The following is a 22,173-nucleotide window of genomic DNA, read 5'->3' on the forward strand; positions in this document are numbered from 1 at the left end:
GATGTGTGTTGTTGATTGAGAATACAAATTATCTGTAACAAACTTTAGCTTGCATAATGGTCTGAAAATTAGTTTATCGAAATACAAAATAGCTGCCTTTGATGGGGAAATGGAGCAAATTGCTGCAAGTTATATATAAATGGTAAAGACTAGTGAAAGTAGATTTTATACACTGGAATACAATGTTTAATAAAGATTAGGAAATGGTGGAGAACTTTTTAAGAATACAAATGCTGGTAGAAAAGTAATATAGTTGTGTGCCGAGATAGCAAGGAACACTTTTTGTTGTTGCTGTTGAAAGAAGAGAAAATACATGTAATGGTGTGCTTCTGCCCAATTTGTTATATGAGAGTGCAAGTTTAAGTAGATAGAAAAAAACCATAATTTGTTTTGAATTATGAAGTTGAATGCAGTGGGAATGGAGTACTTACTGTAAGTAGTGTGTGGTAAAAGAAGACGAGATGGGTTCAAGAATGAATGGGTGCTAAATGAATGTGGACAATACAGTCACTTATCACTATGTAAGAAATGTGTTAAGATGCATTGGAGATGCATACAGAGAGAATGAATGAGAAGTGAATTGCAAAACAAATATATGAAGAGTGAATGGATTGGGAGAAGAGGAATACTTAGAAAGTTATGGATGGGAAAGAACTGATGAGTTACTGAAAAAGAGAATTGTGAGAAGCTTAGAAAATAAAAGGCAAAATATAAATAGTGTGTGGAAACAGTGGAAGCAAGGATGGTTTAAAAGGATAAAAAAGTATCAAGGTATAATAAATAGGGTTGGCATAGTTTTAGCTGTTATATTTTTCTTCTTTTGTCTTATCGCATGTTTTTTAATTCCTTTGGTTTAGTGTTTCTTGTATCTTCTGTGCACTCAGCATAACATTACTTACCCTGAAAGAAAATAGTATCCCAGGGATGCATATAACAAAGGTAGATAGGTAAGTAGATCTCTCTTTTTAAAAAAAAGAAGAAGAAGAAAAAGAACATTCTTCACAAAGTTGCACAAAAACTAATTAGCAAGTTACATTGTGTTACCTGCAACTTTGAAGAGATAATATTAAAATATTACAGTCAAGATCTTTTGATTTAGAGGAGTAAGGTCAGGAGTTTCTTTTCTTTGCTTCAATTTGATGTTGCAGGAAGAAATATAGATCCAGGTGTATTGAGCTGCTGATAAGGGGGCAGTGAAAAATGGCTTCAAATAGCATTTATAGATTCTGCTTCTTAATAAGAATAGGTTGCTTCCAACGAAGTGCCGGTCAGGAAGCACTTCCTAGCAGAGTATTTTGTATCTATATTGGAATCAGTATTACAAAGCAAGCCATATATAATATTCAGAACTAAATATAATATGTGGAATTGATTATCGTAGAGAATCTGACATGACTTATTCTATTGCATGCTGAATAGTATTTATACACTACAGTGGCTAAAAACGATTGTAGTGAATACTTCAGCTATTCTGAAAAAAACGTTCATTTGATAAAAGTATACAACTTAACTTAATATTCTGGCCACCTAATGAGAAGGAAGGACTCACTGGAGAAGAGCCTAATGCTGGGAAAGATTGAGGGCTAAAGAAGAATGGGACGACAGAGAATGAGGTGGCTGGATGGAGTCACTGAAGCAGTAGGCGTGAGTTTAAATGGACTCCAGAGGATGGTAGAGGACAGGAAAGCCTGGAGGAACATTGTCCATGAGGTCGCGATGGGTCAGACATGACTTCGCAACTAACAACAACAACAATACTCTGGTTCAGAATGCAGCCACGTGGGTGGTGATGGGGGCGACTCGACGCTCCCATGTAACACCTCTCCTGTGCAAGCTGCACTGGCTCCCAGTGGTCTTCCGGGTGTGCTTCAAGGTATTGGTTACCACCTTTAGAGCCCTCCATGGCTTAGGGCCCGGGTATTTACGAGACCGCCTTCTGCCGCCAGTAGCCTCCCACCGACCAATACGCTCCCACAGAGAGGGGCTCCTGAGGGTTCCATCGGCCAAACAATGTCAGCTGGCGGCCCCCAGGGGGAGAGCCTTCTCTGTGGGGGCACCGACCCTCTGGAACAAGCTGCCCCCGGAGATAAGGCGGATCCCGGATCTGCGCACTTTCCGCCATGCCTTAAAGGCGTTTTTGTTTCATCAAGCTGGGCTGACCTGACCATATTTTTTAAATTGTTTTAATTTTAAATTGCTAAATTATGGGTTTTTTTAATATGGGGGTGTTTTAACTGTGGGCCAAATTAATTTAATTGGTTTTTAATATTGTTTTAATTTTTGTATTTTCTGTATTTTATCTGCTGGCTGTTCACCACCCCGAGTCCTTCGGGAGAAGGGCGGTATACAAAATAAATAAATAAATAAATAAATAAATAAATAAATAAATAAATAAATAAATAACAACAACAACAACAACAACAACAACAATACAACTTAACATTTTTCTATATGAATCTTTTTACACATCTTAATTAATATACTGATAATTGTGCTTATTTTGTTGTTATACTTGCATTTAAAGATCTTTTGATCCTTAATAATTCTAACAAGAAATATGTGTTGGCTTCCAAGCTCTAGGTTTTAGAAAAGTTGAAAAAGACACTGCAACATTTTGCATTACATACCTGAAAATGAAAGATCCCTGCATAAGTGTGATCAAATCCTTGGTCTTTAGGAATCACATTTTTCAGGAACTGTTGTTGTTGGGTCAAAGCACCCAGAGCTGCTAAAACCCAACAGTCACCTTAAAGGAAGGAATGATAAATTACAAAAGTTCTAATACTCAACTTCCTCTCTAAAATTCACAAGAACCTGGCTATTAGACCTATGGCCTATCAAACCTGATAGGCCATGGGTCTTCAGGTTTGTAGAATATTGATTTTTCCAACATGTCTGGAACATGCCGGGAAATCAGAAAGAGAGTCATTCATTCTCTCCTTACAAAGCATGTGCTCTCCAGTGTGATATGGTTCTTTTCTATGGCTCATAAAAAATTTGCCTTATATTTGCCCAATTCTAACAATTAGGTATTATTTACTGAATGGGATTTTCCCAAAAAGTTTCTCTCTGGTTTGGAGATGTTGGTGTGGTGAGACCATAAATTCAACCTCAGTTATTCTGTAGGCCCTTGAATTTATTTATTGAAGTTATTCCTTTCATTCTTACTGAAAAACAATTCTTGGTTGCTCTGCAATTATTTTGTAAATGGATGCATTTTAAGTTTTTAACTGATATCCCTCTATTCTTGATTGAACATCTATAAATTGTTGTGGAATATTTCACTGGTTACCATTTAGAGTAAGTGCATTATCTTGTCTGATGAATGTCATATCTGAGTCAATCCATTGACCCTGGTTCCATCAGGACCATGGTTGGGAGGGGCAGATACGGCAGGAGCAGGGGACCATATCGTGTTAGGGGGGCACGCACCCGCTGTCTTCAAGTGGTGGCATGCCTCGGCCCCCAAGGCTCATCTCGTTTCCTGGGTTGTCCAGAGCTTCAGAGCCCAGGCCTTAGGCTGATGCTATGCAACGCCAGGTCCGTGGTTAATAAGGCCCCCCCTCATTTGTGAGTTAATTCAGGAGGGGGGAGCGGACCTGGCGGGTATTACAGAGACCTGGCTGGGCCAAGAGGGGGGGATCCCCCTCGTAGAAATGTGCCCACCAGGTTTCCGAGCATTTCATCAGCCGAGGGCCCAGGGCAGGGGTGGGGGGGTGGCGGTTGTCATTAAGGAAAGTCTTGATCCGAGGGAGACCACTGTACCACAGATAGCCGGATGTGAGTCTCTCCTGGTGAAGTGGGACCATGGGATGCAGATGGGCCTGCTGATCACGTACCTGGCTCCCTGCCATGTGACAGCGGCCCTGCCCGAGCTTCTCAACATTATTGCCGGAGTGGCAGTTGATACCCCCAGACTGGTGGTCATGGGGGATTTCAACCTGCCGTCGGCCAGTGAGGCGTCTGAGGTGGCCCGGGAGTTCATGGCTTCCATGATGGCCTTGGACCTGACACAACTAATTCATGGCCCTACTCACATGGGAGGACACACTCTGGACTTAGTTTTTGTCTCTGGTCAGTGGTTGAATGGCCAGGTTATGGGGGATATAGCTATTGAGCCCCTGTTATGGTCGGACCATTCTCTCCTGAGGCTGGACTTTCTAACCGCTGCACCCCACCGCAGGGAGGTGGAACTGATTAGGTGGTTCCGCCCCAGGCGCCTGATGGATCCGGAGAGATTCCAGAGGGAGCTTGGGCCATTTCCTGAGGCTTTGGCTCACAACTCGACTGAAGATCTGGTGGCTGCCTGGGATAGGACGGCCGCCGGGGCTTTGGATCGTGTCGTGCCTTTGTGGCCTCTGGTCCGGCGTCGCACCTGCCCAGCTCCCTGGTTCACCGAGGAGCTGAGGCGGATGAAACGCCGGAAAAGACGCCTAGAGAGTGGTTGAAGGGCCAGTTGCTCCGAATCTGACCGAACACTAATTAGGTCTCATATTAAGACCTATTTAGCGGCAAAGTGTGATTACTTCTCCGCTCTTATTGCATCGGCAGATAACCGCCCAGCCGCCTTGTTTAGAGTGACCCGCTCCCTCCTCCATCAGGGAGCGCGGGAGGACCCCTTGCAAGGGCAGGCTGAGGATTTTGCACAGTATCTGCATGATAAAATCACTCAGATTCAGGAAGGCTTGGACTCTGACTGGGTAGATTCCGGCAGGGTGGCTGAGGCGGGTCTTGAGAATGTTATTTGGGACGAGTTCGATCCTGTGACTCCTGAGGATGTGGACAGGATTCTGGGGAGGTTAAACGCAACCACATGTTTACTGGACCCGTGTCCCTCCTGGCTGGTACTGGCTACCCGGGAGGTTACGCGAGGCTGGCTCCAGAGGATTATAAATGCTTCTTTGGGGGAGGGTTTCCTGCCACCTGCTTTGAAAGAGGTGGTGGTGAGGCCCCTCCTTAAGAAGCCTTCTCTGGATCCGGCTGTTATGGCTAACTACCGTCCTGTCTCCAACCTTCGCTTTATTGCGAAGGTTGTTGAGAGTGTGGTTGCGCAACAGCTCCCGCAGTACCTGGATGAAACCGTCTATCTAGACCCATGCCAGTCTGGCTTCAGGCCTGGGTACAGCACGGAAACGGCATTGGTCACGTTGGCTGATGATCTCTGGAGGGCTCGGGACAGGGGTTGCTCCTCTGTTCTGGTCCTATTAGATCTCTCAGCGGCTTTTGATACCATCGACCATGGTATCATGCTGCACCGGCTGGAGGGGTTGGGGGTGGGAGGCACCGTGTTGCGGTGGTTCTCCTCCTATCTCTCCGACCGGTCACAGTCTGTGTTGGCAGGGGGGCAGAGGTCGACCTCGAGGCGCCTTGTTTGTGGGGTGCCACAAGTGTCAGTCCTCTCGCCACTCCTGTTCAACATTTATGTAAAGCCGCTGGGTGAGATCATCCGTGGATTTCGGGTGCGATGCCATCTGTACGCTGATGACACTCAGCTGTACATCTCCACCCCAAACCACCCCAACGATGCCCTTGAAGTGATGTCCCAGTGTCTGGAGGCTGTGTGGGTCTGGATGGGGAGGAACAGGCTTCAACTCAACCCTTCCAAGACGGAGTGGCTGTGGATGCCGGCATCCCGATATAGCCAGATGGCGCCATCACTGGCTATTGGGGGCGAGTCATTGACCCCCACAGAGGGGGCTCGCAACTTGGGCGTCCTCCTGGACACACTGCTGTCTTTAGAAGAGCATATAACGGCTGTGGCCAGGGGGGCTTTTTATCAGGTTCGCCTGATAGGTTCGCTCTTTGAATTCTCATTTCATTTACTTCCAGGATCCAAGCTTTTTTGTTTGTCACACATACTTTTTCCTCCCCCCCCCACTTCAGCTGCTAATATGCCTTGCATATCCAGGTCATCTTTCATGAAGACAATTTTCTTGTTTTCCTTGCTGTTGTTTGCTTTTCATTTACTCTATCCTTGGTCCACTGGAGGAAGGGTGTCATTTATCACTCTGAGTACATGAGCTCTTCATTTTTGTCGAAGGCATTATTGCTTTAGCCTGCTGTTTGCCACTTGAAATGCTTTTAATTTGAAACAGATATGCTGTATATTTAGCTTTATCAAATATATTTAGATGCATAATATGCCATATACTGTATGCATTATATATAATTATATATGAGATAATAATGTTGAGATACCAGTTAATTTTCTAATGTGAGGACCTAATTGTATAACTAGAGATTACTGAGGGCTCCAGGTCCTCCTTCCTTGATTGAAGAGAAAGGCTCATGTCTTAGGACACCAGACACCCCAAGTAAAACTAAATGTCTGGTATATCCTTATCATATATATTCTCCAATGAACTATAAACAATGCATACCAAATCACCTTTTGAAGGGTCTTCATACTCTCAATTTATAGAGTCCTCAGGAAATTGTTATCTGACCTTCCTTACCAAAGAACAAACTTGCCAACTTTAAGATTTGTCAACATTAGCAAATATGTGGACTTCAATTCCCAGAATCCCCCAGCCAGCCAGCTTTCTTGGACTGAAAATTGAGGTAAAGGGGAGGGAGGGAGGAGATGCATGTTTAGACCTGCAAGATTCTGTTACCATAAACTTGCAATAAAGATAGTGTCAATACTCATGATTGATGTTTCTTGTCTGGACCACCTCTAAGGGCTAACCTCTGGGAGCTGAGGTCCGTATATCTAAAAGTTGCCAAGGTTGAGAAACCTTGTCATTGGTCTATGTCATTGCCTGTTGCATTTTATTGCACATGTCATGTATAGTATAGGTGTGTAACTATACTGCATGTGTATAAACAACATACAGTAACTTTACATCGGGTCTCTTTGCTACCTCCCTCCCCTCAAGGCATTGGGCCAAGCGAATAAAACAATAATTTGGATTCTCTGCAGTTATTTAGGATAAGTTCTTTGGGTGTCTTTTCCACTACTTCTCCCGTTTCTGCACAGATTCACCACTGGTTTCTATTATCCCAAAGGTGCTTTTTCAAGAGGCAACTGGACTTTCTGGTTTTCCTTTGAAGACATTTTGCTTCTCATCCAAGAAGCTTCTTCAGCTCTGACGGTGAAGGATGGTAGGGAATGGAAGGATTTATATTCCTTGCAGACAGCTGTCATTTGCATTCTTTTAGCGGGTCGTTAAGGCCATCTCGAGGTTGATCTGTGTCGACAGGGTCACCTGAGTAGTGCAAATAGATGTGGAGCCTTCTTGGAACTGTTGAAAGGACTGTGTTGTAGACTGGAGATAGATGATGCTGTATCCCTCTCCCTCTGTTGAGATGGCCCCTTTAGCAATAGTAATAGCACTTAGATTTATATACTGCTTTACGGTGCTTTACAGCCCTCTCTAAGCGGTTTACAGAATCAGCCTATTGCCCCCAATAATCTGGGTCCTCATTTTACCCACCTTGGAAGGATGGAAGGCTGAGTCAACCTTGAGCCTAGTGAGTTTTGAACTGCTGAACTGCAGCTAGAAGTCAGCTGAAGTAGCCTGCAGTGCTGCACTCTAACCACCTGTGCCACCTCGGCTTTGACCCCTCTTTCAAACCAGCAGTCCTCTCTGTCCAAAATGTGGACTTTGCTCTCTTCAAAAAGAGTGGCCTTTGTCCTTTAAATGCAGATGGACTAATGAATCTTGTCCTGATGGGTTTGTTCTAGGGGTGAAATCTATTTACCTTCCCTACCGGTTCAGATGTGCATGTGCCACGCATGCGTGCAGACCCTCTGCGCATGTGCAAAACCTTCTGCACAGGCGCAGAGGGTAAAAAACAGATTGCTACCTGGTTATAACCAGGAAGTAACGACGACCGGGTGGGTGGGCGGAGCCTCACGCTGCCGTCGCTACCGGTTCTCTGAACCACCCGCCATCGCTACCGGTTCGGCCAAACCAGTCTGAACCGGTAGCATTTCACCCCTGGTTTGTTCTCTTATGTTGTGCCAGGCTTTTATGAAATGGTTGTTTTGTTTCCCCAATGTATAGATCTGCACATGGCTCAGATTCATTACTATATTGTGGTAACTTTATTCCCTTATCCCAACCCACTGCTGTCAGTTCTCCACAAGCCTGTTCTTAACATGTTTTCTTTCACCCATATCCTATTCATTTTTTTCTTCACTTGTCATTTGCCTTGCTTCTTTGCACTGTCTTGCTTTATCAGCCAAACCATCTTTCTTCTCTTTAAACCTCTCCTAATCAAACCTTAATTTTCTTTTTTTCCAAAACACATCCGTCACACATCATCGGATTCCTATTTGGAACTACGCTTTCTCCGCTACCAGTTAATACTCCATCAGCTTTTCTTTTCACTTATCAAACTCTAGCACCTGTTTTCTGCTGTTTTGTATTTATTACAAAGCTGATGGATGAAATTCGGAGCATAAAATTAAATGTATGCTTAAATCTCCCTCTGAAATCAGTAGGCTTCAGACAGCTTAACTTTGAGATTGCTTCCTGGACCAAATTCTGTTCTCTTCCACTTAACACCATGTCAGGCAATAATCAATACAGTCCTGTTCAAAAGACAGGGTGGGTATCAAAACACAAGTAAGATAGGCTAGAAGAGGACCGTAAAATAAATTTTTAAAAGTGGAGAAAATAGACAGCGGATAGAGATTTTCCCCCTTATCTCAAAATGGTAGAATGCAGGTTTTGTCATGAACCTAAAGAAGGGGTTAGGGGTAGGTGAAGGAGCACTTTCTACAATGCAAAGTGAAATGATTGAATATGCTGTGATAATATATGGCATGTGACTCTCAGTCTGGATTATACAAATTAATAGAGAAGATTATCAATGTCTTCTATTCATCATGGTTACATCCTACGTCCATATCTCAAGATATTATACCTCTTTATACAAATTGCTGGAAGCCATGAATTGCCAGTTGTAAGCAATCAGATCAACATGTGAAAGGTTCAAGTTGGCTATTTTATTGTATTCTACCTATAGTACAAGAATCTACTCAGACAGCTCGCCCTCCCTTGCAAACAAACAGATAAAGTTCCATGGAATCAGAAGAGGGGGGAAGGAGTCAGTCCTAGGTCTATTGCAGCTGTACAGCAACTCAAGGCTAATACCCTATTTGATCCCTCCTCCTTGCCTGGCTGGTAATTTCCCAACACAAATTCTTCTATGGCATTATTGTTTTATGTCCTATTTCTCATAGGAATAGCTTTGACCATTAGGAGAACATATTATGCATACACAAGATCCACTGAAACACTTTAATGAAGAAAGAGTAGAACCAAGGAACCAGTCATATTTCCAAACCCATACTCTTACTACTTAAATATTCAATGCCTTACCTATTTTTTGTCCTTGAAGAATATCAAATCTGCTTATTCCATCCACAAATAAACATGGATTTCTGACCAGTGCCTTCGATGGAAAGTGAAAAACAATATTCATTAATTATTGATTAATGAATTATTTAATGAATTATTATTACCAATAGCACTAATTTAAATAATTATTTATCCTAGCTATCGCCAGCACTTCAATATAAATAAAAAAAAGAGAGAAGTCCTGTGGGTCCTGGTTAAGAGACTTGGGGAAGTAGAAGACATATATTTAATTGGAAGTGATTTTCATACTGTACCTATATGTTCATCTTGAAAATCTGAAGACCTGAGATTTAGAATGGTATATGCATACTCTCATCATCTGTCCAGACTGCTTTGAAACTAGACATGCATTTGGAAACTATGGCTGCCAGTGAGATGTATACACCAAATAAATAATTTAGAAGTAGTGTGTTTCTTGCTACAAAAACTTCCAACTTCTTCTACCAATATATAATCCAGTTTAATGAATTATACTACAAGAGAGAGATTTAGAATGTACTTCATTCTATTTGAAGATATTGCATTACATCAAAAATGGAGCACTCAGTATGTTTTAGCAACTTTGTTTACTGGACTTGAAAGAAACTGCTGGAGTTATCCAGCTGAGCCTTGTTACCTACGGCAAGAAATTATTTATCTAGACATCCGTTGTTAGTCTCACTGCTTTTTATTTCTTAAAAAAAACCCAGATATCTGCAAAAACCTCAGTGATTACTCTTTTACATCTTTCCTAGTCAATTTAATTAACTGTCAGGGACTCCTCAAGGGTAATATTCGCACCCCCACCCTCCTTGGAAAGCCACACAGATTTATATTGCTCTAACTTAAAGGAAAGATTCTGAGTTGTATGCCACCCCGTCAGGTCCAGTTGCCTCTTGAAAAAGCACCTTTGAGATATCCATTCAACAATCCTCTATTTCAGGTTGTTTTTTTGGAAAATATTCATAACTATGTTTAATTAATGAAGTAGAAATATACATATGCATGTTTAGAAACATTTTCTCCTTGCTCCATCCAATCTTTGTCCTGATCCTCCTTTTCTGGAGTGCAGTCCAAAAAAGGATATCCATCAGAACATATAGCTATTTACCTCCAAGCATCAATTCATCATCTCCATCACTATCAATCAATAGAATTAGGAAGCTGAACTATTCAATTCTATTTCTCTTTTGCTGTATGTAATAAAATTTGACATGTTTTTTTTTTTTAATGAGCATTACTGGGCTTTTTTGGCGACATACTCAATATCCCAAAGTAAAAATTGCATTCCCTCAGCTCAAGAAGAAGTGGAGTAAAATTTCCTGACTGTGACTCCTTCATTAAAGTCATGTCACTACTTATTTATCTGAATAAATTCCATGTGGATTTTGAATTGTAATTGATGGCTGAGAAGAAGAAGCAACAGCCTGTGATGTTAGTATTTGCACCAATTCAGTTTCTCCAGCAGGAGACCTTTTCAAAAAAGGGCATGACTCATTACCCTGAGGTCAGTTTTATTTTCTCAGGGCAGAATTCAGTCTTCTTTAGAAAACTTGTCAGAAAATCCCTTGTGATTTTATTAACCTTTTCTATGGTGGGTAGTACATTACGCTTTATTTTCCTAGATTGTGCTACTCTAGTGGACTGTAAAAGGAGGAGAAAGAGACAGGGAGAGAGATTTAGACAATTGAGAAATCGGAAGTTGCTACGGATAGTGCTTATGAAGGATACTTTTGTATAAGATACTATGAAAGAGACCAAAAAAAGCATATTCCTTCTTCCCTTTTTCTGACAATCCATCATCCATAAGCTATTGCAAAAGAAGACAAATCCCACCCACTTTATTATTCATTCATTCATTTATTAATTTTTTCTATTTTTGTGGCCACTCATTTCAAAAATGCAACTCAGGACAAGTTTACAACATGTTAAAACACTTTTAAAACTCCATATTAATAGGCACTTTTTAAAAACAACAATGGTCATGAAAGATCAATCCAAATCAAACAGTTAACAGAAACTTATCAACTTATCTAAACTTCTGATCTTCAGACTGAAGCCCAGTCATGAAAGATGAATGAAACATATGAATAGTTGAGGTTCAAACAGGGAAGCTAATTGATGGAAGATTTTGATAGCAGATACAGTACACCATGGGCGGGGGGGTTTACCCTGATTAAGGGGCTGGGCCACTTAAAATGTTTCTAAAAACAGATGAAATAAAAATCAATAATACCATTTAACTTAATTTAGCTAGAAGACTATTATATTTTAACACACATTTATAGGAATCCCCATCCAGCATTTTATGTGAATTTCAGGTTTAAAATAAATTAAGAGTTAATTTAGCTGGCATAAAACCACTGGCATAAGACCAGTGGTCTTCCGGGTGCACTTCAAGGTTCTGGTTACCACCTTTAGAGCGCTCCATGGCTCAGGACCAGAGTACTTATGAGACCGCCTTCTGCCACCAGTAGCCTCTCACCGACCAGTTCGCTCCCACAGAGAGGGGCTCCTCAGGGTGCCGTCAGCCAAACAATGTTGACTGGCGGCCCCCAGGGGGAGAGCCTTTTCTGTGGGGGCACCTGCCATCTGGAACGAGCTCCCCCCGGAGATACGGAGGATCCAAGACTTACGCATCTTCCGCCGCATCCTAAAAACGTTTTTATTCCAACAGGCTGGTCTGGCTTAACTCTCCCTTTTAAATTGGGTTTTAAATGTTTTATATAAATTGGATGTTTTAAATTTGTTTCTTGAGCTCAAATTATTTAATCTATTTTTAATAGCTTTTAACTTTTGTATGTTTTTTGTATTTTTATCTTGGCTGTTCACCACCCTGAGTCCTCCGGGAGTAGGGCGGTATACAAATATGATAAAATAAATAAATAAATAAATAAAATCTAACTAGTTTACTGCTAATGTCTGCCAATCAATCTGCCAGAGTTGGCAAAAAGATTAGCAACCCCTGTCTCTCTTTCACTCCTATGTTTCCAAATTCTTCAAATGGCCAAAGGCCCAGAAGAGACTAACATGAAAGGAAAGAGTTCTTAAACATCCACTGATACTAAAAAAGAAGCAGTCTAATTCTCTCTAGCCTTTGGCCACTCTGTTTGGGGATTCTATGGAAAGAGTTATAATCCAACTTCCCTGGAGGCCACTAAGACTGGTTTTAAACCATAAGCAATCACTGTGTGGATTGGAATTTACTTAACCATGTCCTGAGGATGTTTAAAAGGTGAAATGAATTGTGCATGCACACCAAAGATGTCTCAGCAGGGTAGAGCAGCTGGGTCATCTTGTAAGGAAGCTGAGCAAGATTGGGCCAGGTAAATTCTTGAATGGTAAATGATCAGCGGATATCAGAACTATAGGCTAGGTGGGAAACTGAAAAACCATCCTGGAAGAAACCCTGGTAAACCTTCCACATTGTGGCTAAGAAAACTGCAGTGTTATCAGGAATTCAGTTTGATTCAAGGGCATCTTCTTTTATTCTCATCAGTAAATTAGCTATTTGATCAGTGTTAATTCCTATCCATTATTATTAAAGTGCAAAAACAACAAACCACTATATTGTTGCCTATTAGATGGAAGTGTAAACTAGTATCAAATTTCTACATCAAGATATTATAGATTTTTAATTTTAAGCATAGCATACATGATTGTGTGATTTTGATTATGGGCAAATCAGTGACATAATATGTGTCTGCCATTGTGGAGAATTTATGTAGCTCAAGGCTAAGTTGTTCAGTTCTCGGCGTTCTTTGAGCTTGTGTCTCTTCCTGGAGTCATTTCATTAGTAGGCTAGGTAACGTCATCAGTTAGTGTGTGGAGGTATGGAGTTTTCTGGCTGTTTAGTTTGGTAGCTTGCCTTACCAGCCATGACCGGGGCATTGTTTCTTCTCTCTTTGCTTTTGGCGTGGAACATTGTCTATTTGTTTATTCTTGTTTCTCTAGTCTAATGCAATGAGGGAATATCTGTTTAAATCTATTTGCTTTTTTTCACTTTAGATTGCTTCCTTTCTTGAATAGTTTATGCATGGTTATCTCATTGTGACCATTTATGCCTGAGGCATCAGATTGCCATGGCCATGCCTCTAGTTCTCTTGCATTTTAGTGGTTTCGGTTTCTAATGGAAAGAAAGCAATCAAAGTTCAAGGAAAGAAACAAAAGACCTAAATACCTTCTTTTTCGTCCCACACCTATTAACTAATACAAAGATAACCAGAAATTCCAATCAAGGCTGCTAAAACAAGCTATCATACACCCCAGCTGTACAAGCTATTCTCCAAAGCACCTGAGGGTAGGACAAGAAGCAATGGGTGGAAACTAATCAAGGAGAGAAGCAACTTAGAACTAAGGAGAAATTTCCTGACAGATCAATTAATCAGTGGAACAACTTGCCTCCAAAAGTTGCAAATGCTCCAACACTGGAAGTTTTTAAGAAGATGTTGGATAACCATTTGTCTGAAGTGGTGTAGGGTTTCCTGCCTAGGCAGGGGATTGGACTAGAAAACCTCCAAGGTCCATTCTATTCTATTCTATTCTATTCTATTCTATTCTATTCTATTCTATTCTATTCTATTCTATTCTATTCTATTCTATTCTATTCTATTCTATTCTATTCTATTCTATTTTTCCATGCTTCTTGTCTGTAGGAAAAGAAGTCAACTCTGAGAACTCCAAGAACCTCACAATACATGTTTACTATGAATACATCCCAATGAATTTCTGAATGTGTTGCCTTTTCGAAGAATTGGCACAAATGATTATGGTTTTTGTCAGAATTTTAATTTTAAACCAATTTACTTTGCCAAGTAGCAGCCCCTGCAAACAATGGTTGAGCTGTTTCAAAAGGCAATGACTTCGTTTGTTTTTCCATGAAGACATTTCGCTTCTCCTCCAAGAAGCTTCTTGGGTGAAAAGTGAAACATCTTCAAGGAAAAACAAAGTCCATTTGTCTTTTGAAAAAGCACTTTTGGAACAACCATGACCTGGATGATTGAGAATCTCCATAGACACATGACTGAGCTCATAAATAAAGCAGATTTGGCCTTGGTCAGTACTTGGCTGGGAACCATCAAAAAATTCCAAGGCATTTGGCTAGTTGGCAACATTGAAAAACATGCTGGGAGAGAGCTGTGCCACACCTATTTCAAGAAAACTGTCTGGAATACAGTCACGACCTCAATTTGAAATTAATATCTTTTTAAATATAATAAAACCCAACGCTTTACATCTGTGACTAAAGGGTGGGGGACTAAGGCTGTGTCAGGAATGATAGTTCTGTGTTCCAATCCTGCTCCCTTTGGGGATTCCTGTTGTTAAATTGGCTCTCTTTACAAATCAAAACAAGCTGCTCCAAGCTGTCAGCACTGCCTGGCATCTGCAAATCAAGCTGTGTTCTTTTTGCTTTGTGCTCCAAAGATTCCAGGCTCTAAATGTAATTGGCAATTCTCTTGTCAATGCATGAGATAAAACTGAAACCTGCTTTACTTCTCAGCTGCCACATCGGATCTGGAAGGGTGACAGTATTAAAAAAAAAATGTTATCTGTCACTTAAATAACCAGATATGGCATGACTCAGAAAATGCAAACCAAGCAAAGACTTCTTAGAAGAGTAAGGTACTCTTCTTTCTTTACCGTCACTTTTCAAAAACCAATCTTCAGGTGGAAAAACAAAGAAAAAAACATCTGAGAAACAACATGAATGTTGTGCAAAATAGATATTTCAATGAAGGTGGGTTGAGGTAATTACTCATTGGAGCTTTCAATTAAAATTAACATTGAGATTCTACTACTTTGAATAGAATCGCATATGTAGCCTTTTAAATGCAAAACACCTTCTGCTCTACAACTGAGCTTCACTATTTGTGTTCACTTTATAAAACAGCTAGGAAAATGACTCTTATAAACTTCATTAATTAATTTTAAGAAAGAGGAAAAGGCAAATGCTGTTATGGGAGATGAATGAGATATTCCATACTAATAAGGAAGTGTAACTGGATAGTTGTATCCTGTTACACTTCCTTATCCACACCATGTATAGTCAGATAACAATTCAATATGACTTTCTCGCAGTTAGATGTGTACAGGGGCAGCCTAACTTTCAGAACACAGGTTACACTTGAACGACTTAATGTTCCTTTTTAAAAATTGACTATTAATTAATTGAAAATAGTTATCACACCTTTCAACTTCCAGAAATTTCTAGTGCTATGTCAAGAATTATTTTAACTGCAGTAATATACTGTAGATGTTGGTAGCAGAGTCAAGCTAGAAAATGCCGTTGCCAAATTTTGACCACATGTAGGCAAAAATCAAGAATCTGCTGGAGATGTCTAGCACAAAAGTAATCTAGTTACAGTATATTCCAAATCCTTTGAATTTTCCAAATTAAGGTTGTTTTTTAACTAACTTTTTTCCAGGATTTTTTTTTTTTAATGTTACCATCTAATATCTGCTGCTACTCCAACCAAAACATTTGTGGTCCAGAAAATATTACAAAGCTTTACTTATACTAACATGGTCCATTTGAAATATATTGGCTGACTTTATGATGGTGAAGTTGTGTCATTAAGGTGGTATTAATTTTTAATGACCAAACAGATTTTCTTCAAAAAGATCTGTCCTCAACCTGATCCTTCAGGTCTGCTGACTTTATAATCATTTTAAATTCCATTATGCTTAGGGATGGATGCATGCATGCATGTTTAAATGTATGCCTGGATGGATGGATGGATGGATGGATGGATGGATGGATGGATGGAGAACTGAAGACAACAGTTGAGATACATGTAGATGACCTATAGGCTATTCAGAGTAGGTCATAGGAGCAGTTCAGACTTGGATATTTAACTGGGCAATTTATTACTGAGGTGAAGATGGATTTAAGTTTGGCTATTGAAAAAAGGTTAGAATGGGTTAGATTGATCAGAAAGTAAAGAATGCAGTTCCTAATAGTCCCAGGCTACATAGCCAATGATAAATTAATCCAAAATATTTGGTAGGTATCAAGCTGCTAATTGCTGGATTAGAGAAATACTCTCTAGAATTTGATTTGTCTTTCTAATTCTGCTCCATGGGCTAAAAAAGTGGGGAACTAAGCTCTTCCCTTGGAAGGCTAACATCAAATAAAGCACTTTGGCCTTAATTCAATGAGCAACTGACAGGAAGAAGACAGCAGAATTTGTACCTGTTATAAGAGGGAAGGCAAGAAGACATATTTTAAGGTAGAGCAGAGGTAGATTGGATTTAGTTTGGGTTGTGAAGGTACTTATCATCTGTATTTTCTGTACAACAATAACCTAGAAATGGATGTCATGCCAAGCAGATAATTCTGATTATACTATATACAGATACAGATACCCCAAGGGCACAACAAGTTTTATTAATACTCACGGGAGGTCTCAACCACTGTACTTTTCTCAGTTTCTCTTGTGCAAACAAATTTCTGGTAAGTCCAATGGAATAACTATTTGCTGGGAATGTATCATCTTCAAAAAGTAGGCCCTGATGCAGGCAGTAGTTTTGCAGTTTAACAAAGTCCTGGTTGTTAAATTGCAAAGGGAAAGCTGGGCTTCCTTCAGTTGCTTGATTTTGCTTGAGAAGCACATTCTTGTCTATTTCCTTTAATGAGAAAAGGGGAATGGAGAAGAATTTCATTAGCTGACAAATCTAAGAACTGGAATTCACTGGGGGGAAAAAAAGATCACTCCTATATCACCAAATCAAGATGACCTATATTTGTCTGAAATGTGTAGTAATCTTTTTTTTTTTGAAAAAGTTTTTTATTTTATACACAGACAAACATTTAATACATTGATCATTTTTTCCGTGTGACATCGCGGTGTTTCCTCCATGACATCAACTTTTTGCAATTTCTTTTGTCTTCATTATCACCCAGTCTTTTACCACATATCTCCAAAATACAATTTTCTAGTCATATCATTTTTACATAACTATTAATTACTTATCTATATCTCTCTTCTAACCAGTAATAAAATTGATCCCATATCTCAAAATATTCTGAATCCTCTCTTTCTTTAATCATCATAATCTATTCATTTCTGCACAATCTAGGATTTTTTAAATTACTTCTCCTTCTAAAGGTATTTTCTCTGCTTTCCAATTTTGTGCAAAAACTATCCTTGTAGCTGTTATTACATGTATAATCAAATAAATGTTTTCTTTACAAATTTTCTCTGGAAGGATACCCAATAGGAACAGCTCTGGTTTTAAATCAATGCGTTGTTGTGTCACTTCTTCCAACCATGCCTTAATTTTATTCCAATAGTTTTTAGCTTCTGGACATGTCCACCACATACGGTAATAGGATCCTGGTAGCTGGTGACATGAAATGTGCAGTAATCTTATGCAGAGAAATGTAGAAACAATTAACATTCAAATGGGGAAAAATCAATAGTGGGCATTTTTTTTAGAATTTAGTTTCCTTATGATTGAATAGGAATTTAACTCAGAGATTAATGACATTGGTGGGGGTGGGGGGCTCAGGACTGCATTTAATAATTTTGGAGGGTGGTGTCAAGTTCTTTACACAGTCAAAGAAGCAAAATTATCCTAAAGTGAGTTAATACTCACATTAGGATTAAAGTACATACTTTTGGAAACGATAAGGATCTCCATCTCTAATGTATTAGTGAGTTAATTAGTGAGTTAATTCAAGCAGAATCTGTTGAAACATTTTGAATCTAGAACATAGAATAATAGGGTTGGGAGGGACCTTGGAGGTCTTCTAGTCCAATCCTCTGCTTGAGCAGGAGACCTTATATTAATCCAGAGAAATGGCTGTCCAGTCTCTTTTTGAAAGCCTCTAGTGATGGAGCACCCACAACTTCTGAGGGCAAGCTTTTCCATTGGTCTCTTCTTCCTGTTTTTTTTTTCCAGCAGGACTGAACTGCCATTTATGAGATAAACTATGATTAAATCTCTTTATTATCTGTGATTGTTTCTGTCTAAATTCTTATTATTTTCCCAATCTCACTGCCAACTTTCTCAGGTAAAGCACATGTTCAATTCAGAGGAGTCCTTCCTCCTATTCTCTGCAGATCAAGTTGATTAAATACCCTGCTAAAGATCATGATCTGATAGGAGCAGCTTGGCTATGAAAATGTGCAGTCCATGATTGAATGATGTGCATGCCAAATTGGTTCTGTTACAAGCAGGATTTCCTGCACATGAAAATAAAATCTGGATTTTCAATCCACTTGCTTCCGCCTACAAATGCTTTGCCCAATAAAAGTAAAACCACTGGGATAATTAACTGGACACCATCTAATTGGATGAAAATGAATTCTGAACCTGACTAAAAGAATGAGTCTATAGAAGATTGCTTTATGTAACTGAGCATTCACACCAACTTCAAAGCTTCCCCCAGAGCTTTTTAAATTATTTATTATTTATTTATGTAATTTATATGCCACCCTTCTCCCGAAGGACTCAAGGTGGCTTACAATGAGGCATTCAGTAGACAAAATTACATAAAATTAAAATCCAATTAAAAATTAAAAATGATTAAAATTATTTCAGTGTAAGTCACCCCAGCGGATCAGCCCAATTGATGAAAGAGCCACATCTTCAATTCGCGGCAGAAGGAGAGGAGCTCAGGGGCTGTCCTAAGCCCGGTGGGCAACCCATTCCAGAGGGTCAGCGCTCCCACAGAGAATGCTCTCCCCCTGGGGGACGCCAACCGACATTGTCTGGCTGACGGCACCCTGAGGAGGCCCGCTCTATGCGAGCGCACGGGATGGTGGGAGGGTAGCAAGAGATGCTCCTGCAGGTACCCCAGGTCTAAGCCATGTAGGGCTTTATAGGTGAGCACCAGCACCTTGAAACGGACCCAAAGGACCACCGGCAGCCAGTCCAGCTTGCGCAGGAGAGGTGTCACACGGGACTAATTAGAAGCCCCCGTAACAACCTGCGCAGCCACATTCTGGACTAGCTGTAGCCTCTGGGTGCATCCCAAGGGCAGTCCCATGTAGAGGGCATTGCAGTAGTCCAACTGAGAAGTAACAACGGCATGAGTGACCAAGGCAAGATCATCCCGGTCTAGGAAAGGGCACAACTGGCGCACCAGGCATACCTGTGCGAAGGCCCCCCTGGTCACGGCCATCAAATGATCTTCTAAAGATAACCGTGAATCCAGGAGGACACCCAAATTGTGGACCCTTTCTGAGGCAGTGAGTACCTCCCCTCCTATCACAAGTGACGGGGCCACTAGATCACGAGATGCTGGTATCCACAGCCACTCAGTCTTGGATGGGTTGAGTCTGAGTCTGTTCCTTCCCATCCAGGCCCACACCACTTCCAGGCAGCAGGACATCACAGAAAGGGCATCCCCAGGGTGGTCCAGGGTAGAAATATAAAGCTGAGTGTCATCAGCATATTGATGGTACTTCACCCCAAAACCACAGATGATCTCACCCAGTGGCTTCATATAGATGTTAAAGAGCAGGGGGGAGAGAACCGACCCCTGAGGCACCCCCCCATGTGAGGGGCCCCAGGGTGGATCTCTACCCCCCTGTCCACACAAACTGTGAGCGACCCAAGAGGTAGGAGGAGAACCACCATAAAACGGTGCCTCCTACCCCCAACCCCCCCTCCGCTGCAGTAGGATACCATGGTCGATGGTATCAAAAGCCGCTGAGAGGTCAAGAAGGACCAGGATGGAGGAACAGCCCCAATCTTGGGCCCGCCAGAGATCATTTACTAGAACGACCAATGCCGTTTCCGTGCTATAACCGCGCCTGAAACCCGATTGGTACAGGTCCAGGTAATCCGTTTCCTCCAGGAACTGAGGGTAGTTGTTAAGGGAGTCTGGATCAAGGGTGGGCTTCTTAAGGAGGGGTCGAACCACTGCCTCTTTAAGTGTGACGGGGAAGACCCCTTCCTTCAAGGAAGCATTGGTAACCGCTTGAATCCAGCTTCCAGTCACCTCTCTGGCTGCAAAAACAAGCCAGGAGGGACAAGGGTCCAATAAACACGTGGAGGCACCCAGTCGACCTATAATCCTGTCCACTTCATCCATCGAAACAGGCTCAAACTCAACCCAGATGTTGCCTTCAAGACAAGCCCTCGACTCCTTGCTAGACTCTGCCCAGTCAGAGTCCAACCCAGTCCGGATCTGAGCGATTTTATCTTGCAGAAACTGTACAAAATCCTCAGCTCTGCCCTGCAAGGGGTCCTTCCTCGCTCCCTGATTGAGAAGACAGCGGGTCACTCTAAACAAGGCTGCTGGGTGGTTTTCTGAGAGCTGCAAAATAATGATGTTTCACTACCTCCATCGCCACAAGATAAGACCTAATATGGGTTCTTAACTGTGTTCGGTCAGATTCAGTCTGGGAGGATCTCCAACCGCCCTCCAGGCGTCTTTTCCAACGCTTCATTTCCCTGAGCTCCACGGTGAACCATGGAGCCACTTGGGATCTGCGTCGGGTCAGAGGCCACAAAGGTGCGATTTGATCCAAGGCCCCCAATGCAGCCTGTTCCCAGGCCACTACCAGGGCCTCAGACGAATCGTGGGTTAAGGAGGCGGGAAATGACCCAAACTCCGTCAGGAACCTCTCCGGGTCCATCAGGCGCCTGGGGCAGAACCATCTTACTGGTTCCGCCTCCCAGCGGCGGGGTATGGCGGTGGGAAAGTCCAGCCTAAGGAGGGAATGATTGGTCCATGACAGGGGGGAGATGGATAAGTCCCCCTACCCCGATCATTTATCCACTGTCCAGAGAGAAAAATCAGGTTGAGTGTGTGTCCTCCTTCATGAATTGGGCCCTGTACAACTTGAGTTAGGTCCATGGCCGTCATGGAGGTCATGAACTCCCGGACTAGCTCAGATGTCTCCCCGACTGATGGCAGGTTGAAATCTCCTACAACCAAAAGGTTGGGGAGTTCAACCGCCAACTCAGCCAAGATATCTAGTAGTGTGGGCAGGGTTGAGGCTACACAGCTGGGAGATAGGTACGTAACCATCAAACCCGATTGAACTCCAGGGTCCCACTTCAGAAGGAGCGATTCACACCTGCCTATCTGAGGAACAGTGACCTCTCTAGGACTGAAGCTTTCTCTAATAACAACCGCCACCCCCTCGCCCCTACCCTGGAGTCGTGGCTGGTGAAGCACACGGAAACCTGGAGGACATAAATCGGAGAGAGGAACACCTCCTTCCGGCCCTAACCAGGTCTCCATAATGCAAGCCAGGTCTGCGTCCTCCTCGTCAATTAGATCTCGGACGAGGAGGCCTTCTTTAAGCCCTCATCCCATGAACCAGATGGTTGCACACCTTAAACAACGCATTTAGACCTGGCTTCTTTGCAGACTGATTTTGCATCTTGCACTAGCTCTCTGCCACAAAGGTACATTTTTCATGAATTGATTAATTGCTTTCTACATTGACTTAAATAAGGAAAGCAGCCCCTTTTTAAAGATGAAATTGGATGACATGCCAAACTAAGCTTCCACTGACACCAAGAATTAATATTCTTTTCCTGGTTCCATTTCTCCTACAATGGATATAAATCTTATGTAATGTAGCATAACACGACAAGAGAATGGTTTCCCCTTAACAAATACTCATTTGCAACAGAGCTCAAGTCCCTGCATGCAAAGATCTATTTCTCCTAATGCAGTCCCAGCAAAACAGATGACTAATTCCACAGCCCAAATTAAAACTAACAGAGCTTGAAGACCGGGGCTGACACATGCCCAATCTTTCTTTTCACTCCCCCTTGATGAAGAACAGAAAGAACTTTTTAGCATGTGAGCATGTATGCTTAATTACATTGTTTAACACACTGGGAATAATTTAGC

General features: G+C 41.6%; 1 protein-coding gene across 1 annotated transcript in view; it reads right to left on the minus strand.

Annotated features, from left to right (window-relative positions):
* The window catches only part of LOC117671786 (calpain-13-like), a 107,162-nt gene that overhangs the window by 72,027 nt on the left and 12,962 nt on the right, over positions 1-22,173 (minus strand). The window contains exons 2-4 of the mRNA XM_034427964.2: positions 16,749-16,976; positions 9,333-9,405; positions 2,628-2,746 (exon numbers count right to left, since the gene is read on the minus strand). Of these exons, the coding sequence (XP_034283855.2) occupies positions 2,628-2,746; positions 9,333-9,405; positions 16,749-16,976 (420 nt within the window). The remainder of the gene's footprint in view (positions 1-2,627; positions 2,747-9,332; positions 9,406-16,748; positions 16,977-22,173) is intronic.

The sequence above is a fragment of the Pantherophis guttatus genome, chromosome 1 (assembly GCF_059756535.1).
Source record: "Pantherophis guttatus breed Tessera chromosome 1, ASM5975653v1, whole genome shotgun sequence".
Taxonomy (NCBI): Eukaryota; Metazoa; Chordata; class Lepidosauria; order Squamata; family Colubridae; genus Pantherophis; species Pantherophis guttatus.